Source organism: Cotesia glomerata, linkage group LG1, assembly GCF_020080835.1.
Source record: "Cotesia glomerata isolate CgM1 linkage group LG1, MPM_Cglom_v2.3, whole genome shotgun sequence".
NCBI lineage: Eukaryota > Metazoa > Arthropoda > Insecta > Hymenoptera > Braconidae > Cotesia > Cotesia glomerata.
Genome location: NC_058158.1, coordinates 10,721,622 through 10,745,013, shown reverse-complemented (window position 1 = coordinate 10,745,013; position 23,392 = coordinate 10,721,622). Strand labels below are relative to the sequence as shown.

Sequence of the window (23,392 nt, the reverse complement as noted above, 5' to 3'; positions counted from 1 at the left end):
TAAAACTTTCTTATTTTTTTAAATAAATTTTACTTGGTGTAAAAAATTAATTAATTAATAAATTAAGAAAAAATAATTTTGGATCAAGATTTAATAGAAACATTTTTTAATTTTGAACCGAATAAAAAATCTTGGACCAAAAAATTTTGAATAGACTCAATTTGATGCAAGGAATTTTTGTAACAATTCAAAAATTTTTTTCTTGAATCAGGTTAATGTTTTTTTCATTATAGAAAATAAAGAATACGAAAGAAAAAAGAGGGAAACAAGAAAGACGAAATTTAAGATAGTTTTATTTGTGTTTTTTTCTCAGCTGCTCTGCAGAATCTGTTGTGTCCGGAGTAAAATATCTTTAGTACCTTCGCCTTCGGGCGCCTCTAATTATCTCTGACTACTAATTAAGTTTATTCAAGAGATCTTCTTCATTGTTTCCTCACTCAGTAAAACTAGATTTGTCGGTCACGACCTACAATAAAAAACAAAAAAAAATATACTATGTATCTTTATATACAGACTAATTAAAGCTTTAGCTCTATTGAATTAAAGTTAACGAGAGTTACTTTTATATATACGCCCATGTTTTAATTTCCGGCTTGAAAATAGTAAATTTCGCAGAATGGAGTGCAACTCCGATCGATTTTCAAATGCTCGATTTTTAATCTCTAGTTCTCGACGTTTCGGGGTCGATTGCTTTTTTTTTTTACTATTTTGTTTGAAGCTAAATAATTAGTTTCTTTTTTTTAATAATTAAATTTCCAGAAATTAAAATCAGCCGTCCTGATTCTTTTTTTGAGGAAAATTTCATTTCATCTATTTTTAAGCTCACCAAGCAAACGATGGAATTATTTTACTCGACAGTTACAGACACGTGATATCAAGGTTACGATGTCATGAAAGCTCTCGGAGCTTTTAATGAGTCTCGTTGGAAACATGTGAGATTCATGAATAGATAATTTCACTTCTACAAAAAATAAAAAAATGATATAAAATCCTCGGAAAATACTTTCATTGCGAAAATGAATATTATTGTAATAATAAATCCTTTGCATTATTAAAATTTAATTATTTAAATTCTTTACACATTTTAAAGTCGTGATATGGAACGTGGTGTTAAATATTCAACATTTTTCTGTTAATTTGACACTATCCAAGAACTTTAACTATTTATATGTTACTCAAAAAGATATAATATTTAAAATAAATAGATATTTTAATCCAGGATGATAAAAAAACCTACCATGTATAAATTATTGTAAAAAATATTAATTTATGTAGAGAAAAATTTTTTAAATAAAAAAAAAATGTTAGCTTTTAAATTTTACAATATAATATTGCTAAAACTTTTACATAATTTCATAGAAATTTTTTATTCTATAAAGGGTATAAAATTCTCGGAAAATATTTTCATTGTGAAAATAAATATTATTGTAATAATAAATCCTTTGCATTATTAAAATTTAATTATTTAAATTTTTTAAAGAATTCAATTCGTGATATGGAACTTTAAAAGGAATAATATTTAAAATAAATTGATATTTTAATCCAGCACGAAAATATAAATTGTACATCGCAAAAAACATTAATTTAGAATGTGAAAAAAATTTTTTAAATAAAAAAAAACATGTTAGCTTTTAAATTTTACAATATAATATTGCCAAAACTTTTATATAATTACGTAGAAGTTTTTTTTTCCAACAACGTAATTTTTATAGAACCATTATTGTAAATTTAACATTTTTTTTTTCGATAAATTTTCCTACATAATTTGTTTCCGTGATCGTAAAATTTTTCTGATAAAACTGGACCGCAAATTAACCTTATAAAATAACAAAATTAATTATGCAGCATATGTGTAATAAATGGTGAGAGTAGATGAAAAATAGCAAACTAGATACAAGAGGGATTGAATTTAATCCTTAATGGATTATGCCTACCGTTGGTTTAAACTATCCAACGTTTCTGAAATATGTTCTATGAACACATATATGGTCTACCTGTGCATTAAAATAGATTACCTCCGAAGTAATTAAGTACCAAAATTAATATACTAATAATAAACGCTGATGAAACATTTACTAAAATCTAACAAAATAGAGTTTACTATTATGACTAGCTGAACTTAATAATTAAAGCCGATTTAAAATTAGGACATAAGTTAATTATTCAAAAAGTCTCATATTTCGAACGTACCTCAGTTGAGGTTCATCATGAAATTTAGATATTATTACTTGGGTGTTTGTGAAACTGAAGTGAAGGAGCAGAAGGAAGCCATCAATATTATCCAAAATTTACATAATATCCGCGTGTTTTGACAATACTTTCACACAACAAATTTGGGAAGTATATGGCGTGTATAACGAGGAATTGTATTGTTGTCGGATACTGTAGTATCACTATCAGCTATCACTATCACTCTCAGTCTCAGTATCTTGTTATCCTGTTTTCTCTCTGTCAGTCGGAATCCGCAGCTTGTTTGGCGTATAACCCACCGAAGATCTACAAGACGTCGGCGTATACAAATACGAGGGCGAAACCCATTTGTCTTATGTACTCGAGTACCACTGGCTGCATGAAGGCTCTGCCATAACGTGTGTTTAAGATCCACTGTTATGAATTTGTGTCATTTTTCAACGGAAAATGAAAACTTAAGTGATATGATGAGTTATGGCGGTCGTTACAGGTTACAGACATAATGCTGCTTCAAGATATTGGTCATTAATTTATACAGGAAAATTTATTAAGGTGGCTCAGTGGTAATTATGGACAATGTCTCTTTTTTACTTAAATATAATTTTTACTCAGATCAAAAAATACTTTAAAGCTCTAAAAATTTGAAAATATCATTGAATTTATCTACTGTCTATTTTTTCCGTTGGAAAAAATGATAAAAAAGCCAAAAATAATTTTTTTATAAAAGGTAGTTTTCAAATTATCCGACAGGTGGCGCATGACCGCTGAATCTTCTCGCTTTAAGAGAGTTAATTTTTAAAGTATAAAGTAATAGAGGAAAATTAATTTTTTTAGCTCTTTTATAAAGCTTTTTTGTTATTATTTTTTTAATTTGATCAATTATTTGATTAATTTTAAGTAAATATATATAATTAATGCAAAAATTTGTAGAAAAAAATTGACAAATTGATGGAATTTGATATTAAATATTTTTTATAGATTATTATTGATGATTTTCTCAAAAATTTCTGTTAGAAGAGCAAATATCTAATTAAGTAATTAGTATTCAAATCTTAGCAGATATTTTGAGTGAAAAAAACTCTGAAGATTTGAAAATATTATTGAATTTATTTACTATCTATTTTTTCCGTAAGAAAAAATTATAAAAAGTCTATAAATAATCTTTTTATAAAAGTTAGTTTTTAAATTATCCGACAGGGGGTGCATAGCCGCTGAATTTTCTCGCTTTAAGAGAGTTAATTTTTAAAGTATGAAGTAATAGAATAAAATTAATTTTTCTAGTCCTTTAAAAAGCTTTTTTATTGTTAATTTTTTATTTTAATCAACTATTAAATTAATTAAAAAATATATACAGTTTTAATTGATGTAAAAATTTTTAGAAAAAAAAATTGATGGAATTTGATACTAAATATTTTTTATATTATATTAAGTAAATATTGATAATTTTCTGAGAAATTTCTGTTAGAACAGCAAATATCTAATGAAGTAATTAGTATTCAAATCTCGGCAGACATTTTGGGTGGAAAATTCCTAATTTATCTTGAATGAATTTAAGATGAGTATGAGGAAATTATGTAAGCAATAATATTAACGTGTACAGATTTAAAAGATTATGTTATCATAATATTACATTAAATTATAATCATAGAAGCTTGAGGGAGTCTCAATGAAAACTGACGGATTTTGTTTTCACCGCAAATTCAAGGAGTTGAAAGTTCTTGGTTGAAACAACCATCTAACCGCCTCTTGATAATATTACAAGGATACGGGAAGAAAAGCGAGCACGAGACAGCTATTCACAACGAGGTAAAAGGCAATATGCGCGAAAATACTCCCTTATTTTCAGGCTCTAACAAACAGCCTTCGTTAATATCCTTGTCTCGGCCTCAGCCTCCATTTTTTAATAATTTATTTTCTTTTAAATATTTTTTATTGTGATCAGGTACTGTGCTCTAATCTGCTTTTATTATTTTTCATCAATCTTTATTCATTATTTTATAGGAAATTTTTTTTTAAATTTAAGATCGAGTCACGTAGAAAATTAGTATCGTCTGGAGGGCCTTAAAGTAAATTAAATAATTGTAAAATAAAATTTTATCTCAGCTGTAAAGTAGCTAAATCTAACAGTAAATAAATTTTTTATTAGATAAGAAGTTGTTTAAAGCTAATATAAAAAATAATATTAAATTTTAAGGTAAAGTTCTGGAGAATCGTAAATTTGTCATTAAAAATTAAACTGAGAAAAATATTCCCTCACTTTGACGATTCTCTTTAAAACTCTTTACTTCTTAAGCATTTCTTTCATCTCTTTATTTTAGTTTTAGCATTTATTGGCACACCAGATTATAATATTTATTTTAAAATCTAAGAAACTGTCTTTTAAGTAAAAGTAAACGGATTTTCATCAAAGGAAAACACTAAATTTTTTTCACCTAAATCAGTTGAATAAATACATTCAACATTCCGTGAAAATCTATATTATTAAGAGAATAAGAAAAATTTTGTTTTCAGGATAGTCATATGATAAAATCGGTTTTTATAGTGAAATTTAGTGTCGGCGTTCGAAAATCTTATATCTCTAGATACATAATTAAGAAACGTCCTTGTATCTTATGAAGTATTGACATTTTCGAAGATATAAGCTCATCCCGACATTACACTTATCAAGACCTTTCATTTAAGTACCCACATCGATTTTTCATATATTTATATGTATTATATATATATATATATATATAAAATATATGAAAATGCATGTGGGTACTCAAATAAAAGCTCTTAATGAGTGAAATACCGGGATGAGCTTATATCTTAAAAAATGTCAATAATTAAGAAAATACAGTGCAATTTAACAAAATTCATTATTTAATAAAGTAAAATTTTATTTATCTATAGTTCACAAGTCATATAGTGACTGCAAGGTTGCTAGTTTTATTAAAAAAAAAAAAAAGTGAACCATAAAAGGTGAAAAATACAAAACGGATAATACGGAATTGGACTTTCAGGTTGCTGCATCGAATCCCGTGTATATAAATACATATATAATGTAGAAGTGTATATAAGCCAAGAAAAGTGAAGTGTATATATGTGAAAACGTAGTCATGACTTTACGACCCTTGTCGTGTAGCAAGCTTCTCTTGTGATACTACTCCGTAGCTCTGTAGCAACCCCTTCCTCTTTTCAATCACCCTCTAATGCACACTCGAGGCCACACGAGTCTCCTTCAATCCTAATGCACCTTGTTCTCCACGACTCTGTTACTAAACGAAAAAAGAAATATCTTTTTTCTGCAATGTCGAGCTTTTCACTTGTCCAAGTGTATAAAAACATTCTACGGTGCATCGTCCAAATGAGCTTTTTTTTACTTCTTATCCTCGTCATATACTTACTAAGCTGCTTTATTAACCGGAAAATTTACTTCCATCTTGTTATAATTCCAAGCCAACCGACTTTCTTCGGAAAATTGAACCTGTAATGTGTTATCGATACACTGATGCGCTGATTTGTAATCTCTAGGATTGAATATTTTTTTTAAAACTCCAATTTATTTTTTATCGTCACTTTTCTGTTATAAAAATTTTTTAAAAAGCTTTTCAATAAAAATAATTTCGTAAAATTCTGATATTTTTTAAAAATATTATATTACAATTCGCTGTTGCAGTAAAATAATGTATTTATGTCGAGGTTAATTTAATGAACGCGCACTTGGCGCGAGTCACGACCGTGTCTCTGGAAGTCTTCAAATTTTGATGGCATGATTTAATGCTAGAGACATCTGGGGCATTTGGTTTACATATTACAGTTTTATGCTAAAATTTTTGAGTAATAAAAGATAAACTGGTTTCATGCATCACGAGTCTGTCTGTGATATGTTAATCAAGCAATGAAGTAATGCGAATGAATCACGAAATCACAATTAGTTCAATTTTTTACGTTTGAATTATAAATTTTAATATTTAGTCGTTCAATTCAAAAAAATTAAAGTTTAAAAAAAAACTTTTATAATTTTTATAAAAAATACATTTTAAAATTGTAATAATAATAATAATGGTTTTATTTTTATTATTTTTTATATCTAGTATTTTATAAAAAATATTTAATTTTTTTTGAATGTCTAAAAAATATTTGTTGATATTAAAATTAAGATTTTTAATTAAAAATAATTATTTACTAATTTTTAATGTTTAAAAAATAATAATTGATATTATAATTAAGATTTTTAATTAAAAATAATTATTTACTAATTTTAGGGTGTTTTAAATTTTTATTTTATTGCTTGTATCTAAAATCTACACAATAAATAAGAAATAAAATTTTTTCTGATACTTAATCAGTAAAATATTACACTTAGGATCGAACAATGAGACCTTTGTTTCAGAGTCAAAGAAAGGAATTCAATGTAATTGATATTAACTCAAATAGCAATTTAAATCTCTCGTTAATTCGACTACACTTGACGACTCGAAAAAAATGCAACGCTTACAATACCCGAAAGCGAAATGAAATCACTGAACTGCGATAAAAACAACTAGTGAGAATTTCCAAACGATATAAAGTGCAATTGCTGACACTTGTGTATCCTTTGAGCTAACTAATACTCAGCAAACGGGAATTAGCATAAAAGTAAAAGTAATCGAGGAGAAATGAAGTTCAAAAATGATCTCTATTGTTCTTACAGACAGTAGATACTTAAAGCACGCTTTAGATTGCAAAAGCAATCAGGAGAGTTGTCAATAAAACATAATATTAATAAAATGTAACATTGGAGTTAATTGAAAAATTTTTTCCACGGACTTAATCAGAGTCTTCATTCAGAAGTTTAATATCGCGGGGAATTATTACCGGAATATCTTCCCCAGTGTAACTCTAGAGAATGCATCGATCGTGGGAATTAGCGAATTTTATTGCAAAAGCCGTTTTCCCTTTCGCTTTCTCTTGTATTTGATCCCCCTCGTCAAGTTCACAAGCTTTAATTTTCTACCTGAGGAGATTCCTATGTCGCCCGGTCTCTTATCCTACCTCGCAGATTCACTGATCTTCACGAGTGCTCTATAATGCCGAATCTGTTCTCACTGCCAAAGGGGATATATATTCGCCTATATAAGTGCGTAGCTTTAAAAAGTTTATATCCTCAAGAAGTTAAAAGGCATTCACTTTTATTTTTATTTTTCTCGAGTTCAAATAAATAAAAAAATTTTAACGCTTGGCTTTTTTCTTTTTATCAAAAAAAAAGAAAAAAAAAATAAAAATTACTCGTCAAAAATAACAAAATCCCATCCGTGATAAATAATTCTTTTGAGAATTATGCGAGAGTGTCAAACACACAATAAAACATTGCGGTTAAATTAAGCATCGATGTTTCTCTATTTCGCGGGTCTTTTTCGCTCGGAGAATCGATTTATTCAAAGGCTTGCATTGGGTAACAATCCCGACAGTAACAACACTGTGGCACTGTACTACTTTACACTGTCTCACCCTACAACACACTGGATTCATTGGATCTCCCCTACGCCCTAGACCCTTTACCCAGCGTCCCTGCCGATCCAGTGTGACGATCCACCCACTTCGGTACACCCATGTTCCACGCAATATAAATTCAAATGGCTCATCGGCACCGTCAAACGGCTGTTCCCGATACAACGACCATCTAATTTTATTTATTTTACCCTTTTTATCCTATAACACTTTATAATCAACAGTATCGGTTCATTATACAATTATGTCCTCGTTTTTTTAAGGTCGCGTCGTTAAATTTTACTTTTTTTAATACTTGCACTGGAAAAAAACATTTTTACTCAAGAAAAAAATTTTTTATAACTTAAAAATAGGCTAAAGAAAAATTGACAACTTTCAAAAATTTTGTCTTAAAATTTATTTTTTTTCATAAAAAAAAAAATTAATTTAAATCAAGTGAATAATTTTGAATAATTTCATCTTTTTAATTTGAGTAGAAAATTTTTTAAACTAAAAAATTTTTCTTGGTTAAGTATTTTTCGTCTTGATTCAAGTAAAATTTTTTTTCAGTGTGAGCTTGTAAAAAAAACTCAGAAAATTAATCAATTGTCAAAAAAGATTTGTTAATTTTTTATGATCCTTATTTAGGCTCAAAAAATGAAACAATTACAAAAAAAAAAAAATTAAACTGGAAATTTGATTTAATTTGAAGCTTTTAATAAACAAATATGGCTGACAGAATTGAAATGAAGTTAGAAATTAATGCACCAGACAGAACTAAGACAGTTTAGTTTTATTTTATTTATAAAATAAAAATAGTTTCAAGAGAAATTGACAACTTTATTCAAAAATTTTGTCTTAAAACTCGTTTTTTGTACGGAAAAAAAATTTACTTGAAATAAATAACTAATTTTAAAGAATTTCATCTTTTTAATTTGAGTAGAAAATTTTTTAAATAAAAATTAGTATGGGTTATAGTAAATTTCACTTAATTCAAGAATTTTTCTCTTGATTCAAACTAATTTTTTTTTCAGTGTGAGCTTGTGAAAAAATAAACAAAAAATTGTCAATTTTTTATGATCCTTATGTGGGCTCGAAAAACGAAAAAATTACCAAAAAAAAAAATTAAACTAGAAATTTGATTGATTTTGAAGCTTAAAATAAATGTGACTGACAGAATTGAAATGAAGTTAGAAACTAATGCACCAGACAGAACTAAGACAGTTGAGTTTGCATAGCCCCTCGGATGAAGGTGAAGCTGATCAGTTTCAATCTGATATTCGTATTGCTCGGAAATTGGATTGTTTCGAATGGCTAAGCGATATTAAATTCACACAAACGGGATTTGATTTAATTAACTTGGGTATACTCAAAGTGAATATTAATACTTAGACTATTAGTATTCTGTCCAAATGAAAGTTGATTTAAAACCCTTTTCTCTCCAATTACGGTTCTTTGAATTGTCAATATTTTAAGTCACGTTACGGTGGAATATGAGAATATCTAATCAAAATGCGATTGTCGTCGTCCGTCGTTTATATACCGTTACCATAACTATACGATCAAGTTAAACTTCTAATGCACCTGATGTTGGGAATCTGAATAATTAATGAAGTTAAATTGGGACAAAGATATTAATGTCGAGTGTAACAAAGTTTGTTCTCTATGAATGTACCGAAGAAAATTGAAAAAAAACTCATTTAAATTAATTAGATAATTATTCAGGAATTAAATTAAACTAAAAAAAAATTAATTATTTATTTTTAACTGTCAAAGCTTTTAAGTAAGCAATAAAAATTTTCGTCCATCTAAAATAATTTACAATAGTTAATTATCGAGTGAATAAATTTATAAAAGCGAAAATTGATTGGCTGAAATTCGTTTGCGCTTTGTGAGCTTAAACAATGATACTTGCGGAATTATAGATTGAATTTATACATAGATACAGACGGCACAGAGCATTGCTATTGATGTATCCACATGTATATGCCTATTATGACATTATATATAGATACGTACGTAAACTTTGGCACGAACAACAAGCTCGTATAACATCTCTCGTAATATTGATATGCGTAGCTCGTATTTCATGGCACATGAATGCTCTCCTGTCATCGTTGTTCCAGCGTAGGGCTTCGGAACACATATAAATTCTTGAATTACGACATCTAATAACTAATAACTAATAACCAATGATTGTTTTGATTTTACTTATTTTATTACGTCCATTGAATGTTAAAACAGTAGCCGGAGCTTCTCAGTATTTTTTGATGCTCATGAATCTTGGAGTAGCTCGTGGGAAAATGAAAAAATTTCTGTCCCTATGATTCAATTCATAGGAAGATAAATTTTATGGTTACATATATCAAAGAACAAACACTAGGAAAATAAATCGCGTCATTTAATAAAAGAGTCTCTTTATAAATGATGTAAATTTTTCTCTTTTCAATCCAGCCCATCAATTTATTGCAGTTGAAAAATTTTAATTTTTAAATCAGCTAAAAAAATTATTAGAGGTAAAATTTAAATTCGATATTTTTAATTGAATTATTTAAATATAAATACTCTATCTCTAGATACATAATGGAGAAATAACCTTGTATCTTGTGAACTATCGACATTTTTAAAGATATAAGCTCATTCCGATGTTACACTCATTAAGACCTTTCATTTGAGTACCCACATCAATTTTTTAAATATTTATATATTTTATATATATGTATACATATATATAAAATATATAAATATATGAAAATGCATGTGGGTACTCAAATGAAAGCTCTTGATGAATAAAACATCGGGATGAGCTTATATCTTTAAAAATGTCAATAGTTAAGAAAGTACAGAGCAATTTAACATGATTAAGAAACGACCTTGTATCTCGTGAACTATTGACATTTTCAAAGATATAAGCTCATCCCGATGTTACACTCATTAAGACCTTTCATTTGAGTACCCACATCAATTTTTCATATATTTATATATTTTATATATATGTATATATGAAAAATATATAAAAATGCATGTGGGTACTCAAATAAAAGCTCTTGATGAGTGTAACATTAGGATGAGCTTACATCTTCAAAAATGTCAATAGTTAAAAAAATGTAGCGCAATTTAAAAAAAGTCATTATTTAATAAAGCAAAATTTTATTACTGCAGAGTTGCTAGCTGCTTTTAAATTTCGTATAATTGAAAAAAATTAATAAATTTAGAGGAATGAATAAATTACAAAGAGTTGAAAATTTTATTCACTCAAAAAGTTTATCGCAAACAGTGGGCGAGTTCCGTCAACCTTTATTAAAAGTCTAAGGGATTTTAAAACATACACATTCCGTAATGAAATTTATAGCACAGTGTAATTTGACATGCACCAATTGACTAACCCTTCGAACAAGCTTCGAAACTTTCCGTAAATGTTATCCAGCTCAAAAATAGTTCCCGAATAAATGTACCTCCAATTAATGGACTCGGCTCTTTTATCGATTAATTATTTTTTTTTTTTCAGTATTGATTTAATTGAAAGATGAGTAAAGCAGTACTTGAAATTAAAGAAAAAAAATGAGGAAAACGGTTGATCCTGAAGGCCATCCCTGCAACTTCCCGCTAATTCGATACCTGGACGCTTAAAATGGAAGTTATGCCGTTTCTGAGCTCTTCGAGCGGAAATGTCAAAATTTAAAATTTTTAAATTTCTAAAAAATTTCTAGTAAACTAATCAACTGCTTGGCCTTTGATCCTTGTAGAGGATGTGAATACGATTCGATTGGTACATAACAATCATAAGAAATAAATTTATCGAAAGATTTAAAGCCTAAGCTCATTTACCATCGTTAAAAATGACTTACAATAGTTACGCGGAAATGTCAAAATTTGAAATTTTTAAATTTCTAAAATATTAATAAACTAATCAACTGTTTGGCCTTTGATCCTTGTAGAGGATGTGAAAACGATTTTATTGCAGGAATGTAAAAATGAGAATTTTACATACATACATACAGACATAGTGTCACCCTCCCGGGGATAGTCAGGGAAGCTTCCTGTGACCTTCAAACGTCGAGATCTGGTGAAAACTCGATTTTTGCAAACTGGGGTAGAACCAATAACTTGCCGATTTTCGAAAATCTTCGATTTTTTTAGCGGGAAGTTAAAAAGTGAATTTATATTGTCGAGGAGACAAATGAGTTTTTTTTTTGTAACACAGCCGAGTATATGCACACTTTTAGTTTCTATCTCTTGATTTTCCATCGAGACACAATGCTCCTCGATGAGTGAAAAAAAGAAGTTTAAAAAAGGATCAAAGGGTTGATGGAAATTGGGATCCTCGGAACTCGTTTTCGCTCTGGCGCTTGCCGTCGACCGGGTTCAGTTTGAGGAAAAACTCGGGAAGCAAACATACATTGACGAAAGGCTTTTGAGTCTCGCGAGAGAGCCAAATGGCGGAAAGGGTTAGTCAGAGTCAGAGTGAGTGTAGGCATCCACTTGTACATCCACGTATCACATATCTGGACGTTATGCCTTTGGTTGTGAATTGTGAAGCGAAGGGTCTGCTGGTTGAAGGAAGGGCCGGGAGAGAAAGAGCGCGGATTGAATGAGCGACTGCTGCTGCTGGGTGTAGTAGGACCAGGGAAAGAGTAAAGACACATAATAAAAACAGAGAAAGTCGGAAGAGATGCATCGCTGGAGTTTTGTTTGCCCTGTTTCACCTGCGGATTTGCTCTTGCATACACGAAAGACCACTCTCGGTGTCACGTCGTATCTTTCTCGACCCTCTACTCGTTTTCGAATCCCTCGGGATTCTTCTCGTTTTATTCATTTTATTCATTCATTCATTTATTATTTTTTTTCAGTTTTTACTTTTTTACTTTTTAACCCGAGAACGAACATGAGAATACTCCGGACTGGTGATATTTACTGTAAATAATCTAGACATTGGGACCATTACTTTTTTTATCCCTCTGACGCTAAATATATATAATACCAATGGAATATTTTAAATATTTTCATTAACATATATCCTTTGTATTGTGGAAATAATTTAAAAGCCGCTGTGCTTTATACACAACAGCCGAGGACGGATTTTTTTTTTTTACAAGCGACATTTTGTGCCAAAAATTCATTTTTTTTGGAGATATTTATTCAAATGAATTTTTTGCAGAGTAGGATATAAAAAAATGAAAAAAAGTTTTTCTATTACAAAGTTTTGAGCTGTTTAAACTATCAAATACAAGTTTATCATTTTTCCGATTTTTGACATAGTTTTTTTTTTTTAATTTTAAAATAATTCAATAACATTTTATTTAAAATGCCAAATTTCTCGACTACAATTTACGAGCATTTATTTATAGTCTCCGAAATTCGACTCTTGAAAGAGCTGCCAATCGAAGTCATAGATTCACTCAACCTAAACTCCTTCTTCAAAAGTAAAGCTTTTGAATTTTTTGTCAAACAGGCCATTTAAAATTAAAAATTAAAAATTTGCGTTACTAAATTACTAAATTATTGTAACATTTATTTATTATTTATTATTTCTTAGTATTTAAAATGGTTTGTTTGTATTTAATAAATCTGATATTCATTTATTAAATATTAATAAATTTTTTTAAATACTAAGAAATATTTGCTAAGGACTAAAAAGTGGTCTCTAATAAATGATTTGTTAAATATTAACAAATATTTTTAACTATATAAAAATCTTTCTATCAGTGTAATCATTGAAACATTCAAGCGTTTAATTTCCTTTTTAGATCCTATTATCATTTTTTCCGCAATTATCAGGCACTGTTCTCATTTTTATCAATAGTAAATCATTATATTATATTATATTAAATCATTCCAAATCATAAAGTTATTTTGTCTTGGCTTAAAAAATTGAATAAATAAATAAATAATAATTGGATTAAAAAAATTATTTTAACCAGAAATTAACCAATTTGAATTTCTCTAATCAAAGTGGATTTAATTAATTTCCAATTTTTAATTTTCATAATAAAAATGTATACAAAAAAAAAATTAATAAATTACCTCCGAAAATTTTAATTAATTTCTACCAAATAAATTGAATCAGGATATTTATTGTAGCCACATTAAATAGGGCAAAAAAATTCATTCATCTGTCTGATGCACGATTTAAATTTAATGGAGTTTCGTTAAACAAATATCGCTTTTTCTTTTTTTTTTTTATTTATTTTTTTCAATAATTCATATCATGTTTGCTTGGACACGTGTACGAAATATAAATTTTTTTTAGCGTCAGCCTCAAGCTAATTACCAACGAAATTCATTCGCGCACGTACAAAAATAAATAACCCGTGCATGGAAATACGTATTTCGCCGGGTATATATAAATATACTGCTATGTACATTTATATTTAGTCTGGCTTTATTTAATTTTTTAATATAAATACTTTTTTCCACTCACTTTCATAATGGCTCATAAAAAAATTAAATAATAATCATATTAATGGAGTTTATTCGGTTATTAAAAATTCTTATAAATATCAGGGACTTTTTTTAGCGATGTTTTATCATTAACCGGGCGATAGAGGGGCCATGCATCACATAAATTAATTGAGCAATAAAAAACGGTGATTTAGAATGTAAAAGGGCAATTTTTCAAAAAGTTCAGATGAATGAAAGATAAAACAAGTCATCCCCTTCTTGTTCAGTGTCTGTTTCTAAGGAAAGACGGGCGTAACTCAAAAGTTGTACTCTGAGCAATGAGTGGTGTCTAAGTTTCAACACAACTAAGCAAGGTCCGAAGAGTTAAAAGAACATCTTCCTATATGTATAACAGAACAACAGTTTCACTGGCGGTTTCAAACAACCTTTAACATAAAGTTTTTACCCTTGTCCTGAAACGTAACTTCCGACGGAAGTTCGCATTCGTGAGTTTGCATTTTCGTACTACCAAATGCATTGTCGTGTTGCTCGTAAGATATCACTTGAGTTCTATTCTGTTGAATTGAGCTTTCTGTTTGTGGAAAAGCAAATATATTTTTTTAAGAATAGGAAAAAACAAATATAATTATTAAAGTATTTTTGTAAAATATTTTTACAAACTTTAGACATTTATTACGGTATTTAATTAAATGCTTATTGAATTAGTTTACTAGATTTTGATTTACAGTTTAACTTGCAGAAGTAAGTTCAAGTATTTTTCAACTATGAACTTTAGTAAATTTAAAATTTTATATTGCTCAACTTTAATAATTAATTACACTAGTAAGTTTCAAAGAATTATATTATATTTGTGAGTTATTAAATAAAGTTAAGTTGATTTTTAAAACGAGTTTAATTATTTTCATATGAAAACTTTTGAGAAAACATCAAGAAGTTATAAAACAAATGTCAGAGCTTTCAAACAGATAGTTATAAATCGATAATTTGGGGAAATGGCTATTTCGTTATTTTATGTGTTTTTTTCCGCTCCCGGTGTGTATCATAAAACTTTTTATGTAAAGCTACTCCGAAAACTTAATAAATCTCACGGTCTGTTGTAAAAAATTGATGGTCATCTAGTGGCGATGCATTTATACAGAATATACAGATATAGCTATATGTATGTATAAATATAATATTTAATATGTCCGAGTATCAAAAGTAAAAGCTTCGGGCCATAAATTCATTGCAGTATATTTTTATATTTTACAGACATGCGATATAATTGTTATTTTTTTTTTTTAAATGAGAAATAACTTTTATGGTTTGATTGTTTGTCATTATTATTTTATGTTTATTATTTTAATTATTGTGGGCTGATATTTTATTTTTAAAATAAAATTAATAATAATAACAATAATCTATATTATTAAGAGAATAAGAAAAATTTGGTATCCAGGATAGTCATATGATAAAATCGGTTTCTTAAAGTGAAATTTAGAGTTATTGCAAAGGTCTTGATTTGAATTTGTGCCTTTATCTCTAGATACTTAAGAAATGACCTTGTATCTTGAGAACTATTGACATTTTTAAAGATATAAGCTTATTCCGATGTTACACTCATCGAGACCTTTCATTTGAATACCCACATCAATTTTTCATATATTTATATATATTATATATATGTATATATGAAAATATATAAAAATGCATGTGGGTACTCAAATGAAAGCTCTTGATGAGTGTAACATCAGGATGAGCTTATATCTTTAAAGAAGTCCATAGTTAAAAAAATACAGGGCATTTTAACAAATATCTTGTGAAATATTGAGATTTTAACGATATAAGCTCACCCCGACATTACACTCATCGAGACCTTCCATTTGAGTACCCACATCAATTTTTCATATATTTATATATATTATATATATGTATATATGAAAAATATATGAAAATGCATGTGGGTATTCAAATGAAAGCTCTTGATGAGTGTAACATCAGGATGAGCTTATATCCTTAAAAACGTCAATATTTAAGAGCGGTTTATAGTTAATTTTCAAACGCGTTTTTCTCATGTATGTGATAAAATTTCAAAAAAAAAAACGCTTCGCTCTTCGATAGATAATTAAATTATTTATCGAAGAGCGAAGCGCTTTTTTGGAAAATTTTCATTTATTTATGCATAAAATGCGTTTTAAGATTCCATTTGTTGTACAAGTATGACAGAGATACTTTCGTTTGTCCAATAGAGGGCGAGAAAGAGGAAAAATGTAAACCCTTCTTAAGAAAGTACAGTGCAATTTAATAAAAATCTCTATTTAATAAAGCAAAATTTCATTTATTTATAGTTTACAAGTCACGGCAGTCATATAGTTACTGCAAGGTTGCTAGTAATAATAATAATAAAATTAGCCAATTGAAAAAAATGTATAGAAAAAAAATCTTGGTAATTTTATCGAAGGTATAAATTTGTTAGACTGGATTTTTTGATAGTCAGTCATAAAGACTAATATAATGTTTACATTAGACATAAGTATCGGTAGTCGGATTTAATAAAGGAAGAACAAGAGGACAATTTACGTTATAAGAGTAGTGAGGAGTGCTCTCGACTCTTGGTAAGTATATAGACTTATTATGTTCTGATTTATATTGGCTGAGAGACATATTAATATTGAGAGGGATTATAGACAGAGTAATCACTTACAGTGATTTCCTCTCCATCTAACTCAAAGTGGCTGTAACTGGAAAGGCATAACCAGAGCTCGCAGCGGCAGACAAGAGAATGGAAGATTCTCTTCTCAACTACCCACTCTGAGCATCCAAAGGGATCATAAATTTCAGCTGGACCATTATAGAAAGCACAACCTCGGTATATACATCACCACGTGCAATTGTTTGCCGCCCTAAACTAAAATTCTCCTCTTTTGATGTCTCACAATTTCATTCAATGGCTTCCTCAATTATCTCCATTCTATAGAACAATTTAAATTCACGCAAGGGACTAAACTATAGGCTACGGTTAAACTTTTTTTTTATTTTATTTCATTTTATTACCAACATCGCTTATCGATTTTTATCTTTCTGATGGAAGAAAGAGACTCCCGGTACGAGGTTTGTAGAGGAAACGGAAAAGACGAAGTTATCAATCAGAGCGACAACGATATATAGAACCGGGAAGAGAGAAGAGGGTCCCATTAGTTTCCCTGCACCACGAATTCATTCGCACTGCCAATCACTGGCAAAACTTCCAAACTCCTATGGGAGCTCCCACCCCCTTTTCTCGCTTTCCCTCTGTCATATTCCCTCTCGTTCTCCTCCTCTTCACTTTCGCTTTTGCTTCCTTACCGCCGAGCTATCTGTAAAATTTACCCCATGCACCCGGCTACTCAGTTTTGCTGTGTAACTCTGCCAACCACGAGGTATAACAACAAAAAAAAAAGTAAAAAACTCGATTAATTATAAATTGCAGTGCTCTATTTTTGTCTAACACTTTTTTTCATCCTATTTCTGATAATAATTTTATACAAAAAATATAAAACTTACAATTTACTTTATTTTTGAAGGATTCTTTGAACAAAATAAAAATTATTTTTGAAAAATTCGTAAATTTTGAATTTCTAAATACATAATTAAGAAATGACCTTGTATCTCGTGAAATATTTTGACATTTTTAAAGATATAAGCTCATCCCGACATTACACTCATCAAGACCTTTCATTTGAGTACCCACATCAATTTTTCATATATTTATATATATTATGTATATATGTATATATGAAAAATATATAAAAATGCATGTGGGCATTCAAATGAAAGCTCTTGACGAGTATAACATCGAGATGAGCTTATATCTTTAAAAATGTCAATAGTTAAAAAAGTACAGTGTAATTTAACATAATTAAGAAACGACCTTGTATCTTGTGAACTATTGATATTTATTAAAGATGTAAGCTCATCCCGATGTTACACTCATCAAGACCTTTCATTTGAGTACCCACATCAATTTTTCATATATTTATATATATTATATGTATGTATATATGAAAAATATATAAAAATACATGTGGGTACTCAAATGAAAGCTCTTGATGAGTGTAACATCGGGATGAGCTTATATCTTTAAAATATATATTATATATATGTACATATATAAAAAATATATCAAAAATGCATGTGGGTACTCAAATGAAAGATCTTGATGAGCCTAACATCGGGATGAGCTTATATCTTTAAGAATATCAATAGTTAAAAAAGTACAGTGCAATTTAAAAAAAGTCATTATTTAATAAAGTAATTTTGTTTATTTATAGTTCCCCAGTCACATTGTGACTGCAAGGTTGCTAGTTTACAATAATTTCATACTTTAAAAATTAGAAAATTTTTTTGTCGATTTTATGAAATTTTTTTTTTTTATCAAAATTCTACTGTAAAGACGAATAAAGTAATAAAATTTCAATGAAATTAACATAAAAAAGTATTTAGACGATAATAAAAAAATAAAAAAAAAAAAAATGCATAAATGCAATGTACTTTGAATGTTTCCTCGGTTAAGTGGAGTGTAAAATGAGGTTTGAATTACTCACGGAAATAGATAAAACATTTTTAAGTGGAGCCAAAAAGTTGAGAAAACGAAATCGACGCGGAAATTTCGTCGGCGTAGAGATACTTGACCGACTTTTCTTTGTGGTTCGACCGCTTTTTTGGTGAATATAAAGCTCGAGAAAACGAGCTTGGTAATATTTTTTTTAATGCTATTTTTTAAACCTTTGCTTCTCTTTTCACACTTTTTTTATTTTTTTAGACTGTACCCCTGCTTTACTATTTGTCGCCTCATTTGACACTCTTGAAGGTGCACTAAAGAGTAGCGTCAAGCTCAGTTTAACTTTTGCTCTCTCATTCTCTTTTTAATTCAGAAGCTTTTTGTTCTACTATGCCTATTTTTGAGTACTCACTTTTCCATCTGGGCTGCATACTTTTATTCCCGTCAGCGAAACTATCAGGAGGACAGGCGTGGAGCGATCGCTGTGCTGGAACATCAAAACAATCATAACATTAATCATAATTAATTACAATCCATTTTTTTTTTTTAAATTATTCGAGCCCAAAAAAAAAACAAAATTCAATGAATGCAAAAGAGGTCATAGAGTCAAAAATAATGAAAAATTCGATTGCAATTGTGCTCTAATAGCCGTGAGGAATGATCAGGGCCTCGTGTTAGATTTGAATATTTTTTATTGAACATATATTTACATATTCATATATCTAGACCTCCATCTGGATCTAGAGTGCCAGCATCAAGCTTTGTTCCATCGAGGGTGATTAAAAAGTTGCCAGCTGAGCTCGAGAGGAAAAAATAGGAAGCTGGAAGCTTCGAACGAACATCAGAGGGTTAGAGAGAATAAAGGAGCAGCGCAGGGATAACTCGTTGGCGGTGAGAGGAAGAATTACGTGAGTGCAACCATTAAGAGGAGCAGATAGATGGACGCGAAAGGAAAGCAGTGTCTATGTATACACACTTTTGTAATGATAACCTGAAGCACCATTTTTCTTTTTGGTCTATTAATTTTTTTTTTACTTAAGATATTTATCTGAACATGCTTCTTAAACAGGGAAAAAAGTAAACTGTAAAATTCACTCGGATTCCGGTTAATTTTTATACTAATTATTATACTTTAACATTTTCGACTTTCACATAAAGAATATTACTGCTTGAAATAGTATTTTCTTCCATGTAAATAATAAATTGTAGCATTTAAATAATAAATATTATAAAGTGATTGTTAAAATCACGATTTTACTGTTTGAAATGCTAATTTTGTCCAGTTGATCATTACTTATTATAAATCGACTATTATTTATTACAGTTTAAATTTTTCCATGTAATGATAACCTAAGGCACCATTTTTACTTTCTGATCTATTAATTTTTTTTTTTTTTTTTTTTTTTTTTTTAAGATATTTATCTGAACATGCTTCTTAAAGCTCGGTTGATTATTTTGATAAATTAATGAGGTCGGAAAATGATGTAGTTGCCACTTTGAGTTTAAGGGGACTTTAAGGGAGGAGCTACTGAGGGCTGGGACGTCTTTGTTAGAATCAAATGTTCATGTTGGGTAAGGATTTATGAATTTATTCAAGCGACGTTTCTGCAAATGACTTAGTCCGTGTCAAGGGTGCATAATAAAGCGGCATCCTAATTCCACCTCTTATAAATGTCGAAAATGGGAAGAGGAGGAGGAGGAGAAAAAGGTCTCTGGCGGATTTATAAGCTTTTCTCTCTTGTACAATATTTATGTCGCATTGGCGAACGGACCGTGTCACTCAACGGAGAAACATCGGGGTTTATTTAGTGAACTTTATTGAATCACTGCCCGAGTAAAAATTCGAGTCCCGTTTTGACCGTAAAAATGTCCCAACTCTTTGAAGTCTAATATGCCGCTAAAAATCGAGTCTATTTTGACCGTACAAGACGGTATCGGAGAATAAGTACGGTTAAAACAGGCGTACGCAGGTCTGTTTTGACCGTAAAAATTTCCAGGAGTATAATATTATCATTATAAATATTATTACTATATTTGTCATCTTGTTGATTATTATTATTTCTCTTGCCATCTTGTAGTTCTTAGGCGCGAAAATTTAAATTAATAAAAAACATGAAAAGTTGACATTTAAAAATTAAAAATTTAATAATAATAATAATAACAATAATAATCTCAGAGAAGGGTTTTTCTTTCAAAAATTTGAATTTTGGAAAAAAAATATTATTCTTTTCTAAATTCAGCTTAGTTCACATATTTTCACTGAAAAAAGTTTTAAAATATATAAGAATCGCAGGTAATTGTTTAATTTCACATTTTTTAAAAGTAATTAATTTTTTGATATTTTTTCATAGTTTTTTTTTTAATCCAACAACTGACGTTTTTCATATTTTTTTTTACTCTAAAATTGAAATTTTTCAAAAATTAAAAAAATTTTTCTATTTTAGATTTACTCTGATAAAAATATTTTACAAGTAGAAAAAAAATTTTTTAATTATCGATTTTCGATATTTTGCTAAAACTTTTAACCCAAAATTTGAAATTTTTCATAATTTGTTTTAGTTAAAAATTGAAACGTTTCATAATTTTTCTTATCCCAAAATTAACATTTTTGAAAAAATTTTGAAAAATTTTTCTATTTTAGATTTATTCTAAAAAAAAAAAAAAATATCTATTAAGTAGAAAATAATCTAATCATGTTGATTTCACACCCCATGAAAATAAGCAATTACCGAATCTTACAATTGAAAATAGAAGTATAAGATTAATAATTGAGAATGGGTAACTAAATTTCAATTTTGAATGTCTATAAATATAATTATTACTATTCATTTAATTTCTCCGTAAAGTTCTTTTTCAGATTCCACTCAGAACTTAGTCATTTTAAGACGCGTCATTTAAAAAGTTTATGAGACTACTGAGATTCGCCTTTTACCAATCGGCAGTGTAGCGATGCGGGTAGCGCGTAAGTCTTGACGAGCGATAGGTTCCAAGTTCGGTTCTCGGTTAGGGCAAAGCGACTTTTAATTATTTCTTTATTTACGAAGCGTATTAGGTTAAGTTACCATAAGTAATCCTTTCCTCCTATTTCCTTACTCCTTAATATGTATAAACTGGACAATAAATAACCCCTGTTCGTAAAAAAAAGACTCAAATTTGGGAAATCATCCATTTTTGTTTTTTTTATTACAAAATTAATTTTATATATTTTTTTGTGCTCATAAACGATTTTGATAGTAGTAATTGTAATAATTGTTAATTACAAATTTTTATGTTAATGACAATTATTATTAATTACTATTACTTATTTCTTATAACAATAATAATTATTAATTATAATAATAATTATTATTGCAGTGATTAAAACAAAAAAAAAATAAATAAATGTGATTTCAATTGGATTTGAACCCGGACCCCTAAGAATTTTAAAATTTAATTTATTATTATTTATTATTATTATTATTATCATTATTTCAAGCCTGGTTTGACCGTAATCGTGGTAGAATGGGACAAAACTCCACTAGTTACGGTGAAACCAGGCTCAGTTTAAATGAGCTATCAATACAGCGCCAAGTCTGTTTTGACCGTAAAATTGAGATGGGAAAAAATTACGGTTAAAACGGAACTCGAATTTCGACTCGGGTGGAGATAACTACCGACTACTGACTACCGAGTCAAACAACACATCACAACATCAGCGTTGAAACCTTTCTGCTAAAACATTTTGATAATTCATACTCTTTGAATCTAGCTTCATAGACAGTTTACGATTCTGCGCTAGACGAGGATCGATGTATATAAATGCTCTGAATCCCTTTCTTCTTTATATTCAATCATTCATTGTTTTCTGGTTACTGTAGTAACATTCACTCGAAAAGCATTTTAGTCTGACTGCGTCTGACGAGGGTTCGTTTCGTGGATGGCTATTTAATCACATCTGATCGTTATTTTTGTTTAATTAACCGCTGAATGTTTTAGTGCTTTTTCAGTTATTTTTGGGGTTTATAAACGTGTAAATAATTTTTGGAATTGTTAAACTTGATCAATTTTTATGTTAGACCATTTCGAACTTACAATTAGACTATATGAGAATAAAAAATGAATTTTTAATATTTAATAAAAAATTTATACTTCAATTATTGTGTCATAAAAGATGAAAAATAGTTTAAAAGTTGATTTAAAATAATGAGTGTCAAAAAAGTTTTTTGAAAAAGTCAAAAAAATGATTTCTATCATATATTTTTAATTTAACTTTCTGCTAGCGAGAAAATTTTGCGACCATGCGCCACCTGTCGGAAATTTTGGGTACTAAGTTTAATTACAAAATTATAAATGGCTATAATTGACCATACAAAGTCATATATATGCTTATTATGATACATCAAGTCATATATGGGCATTTTGTGATCCATAAAAAATTTTAAAGACATCAAAAAAATTTTTTCTGGCAAATTTTTATATCAAGCGATGTAAAAAATTACGTAGGGCGATGCAAGGCCATATCGTAAAATTTATCTTACGGGAAGTCATTGTCCTCGGCTAAGAATAAAAATCGCCATTAGACATGAAGGTATGCCTGATGGTATTGTCTAGGGATTATTAACAACCATTATTGTAGTTTTTGTGCTTATTATTGAAGAGCCTCTACTCATTGAACGGCAATCTTTCAATAACGAGCGTTCCTTCCTTATCCCACTCCACCCGGATATTACTTTGTTCCTCACTCTCTTCTTAAATCGGAATTTAATGCTCTCGAGACTCTGAATTGAAAAAGCACTTGAAGAAATAATTATCTGTTAGCAATAAAAATTGTTAGGCCTTGTTATTCCA

At 28.9% G+C, this 23,392-nt stretch overlaps 1 protein-coding gene across 4 annotated transcripts in view; it reads right to left on the bottom strand.

Moving 5' to 3' along the window:
• Nucleotides 1-23,392, bottom strand: part of LOC123274982 (tensin-4-like) — a 213,405-nt gene that overhangs the window by 69,872 nt on the left and 120,141 nt on the right. For all 4 annotated transcript variants that reach the window (XM_044742819.1, XM_044742821.1, XM_044742820.1 and 1 more), the window contains one exon: nt 18,978-19,052. In XM_044742819.1, the coding sequence (XP_044598754.1) occupies nt 18,978-19,052 (75 nt within the window). The remainder of the gene's footprint in view (nt 1-18,977; nt 19,053-23,392) is intronic.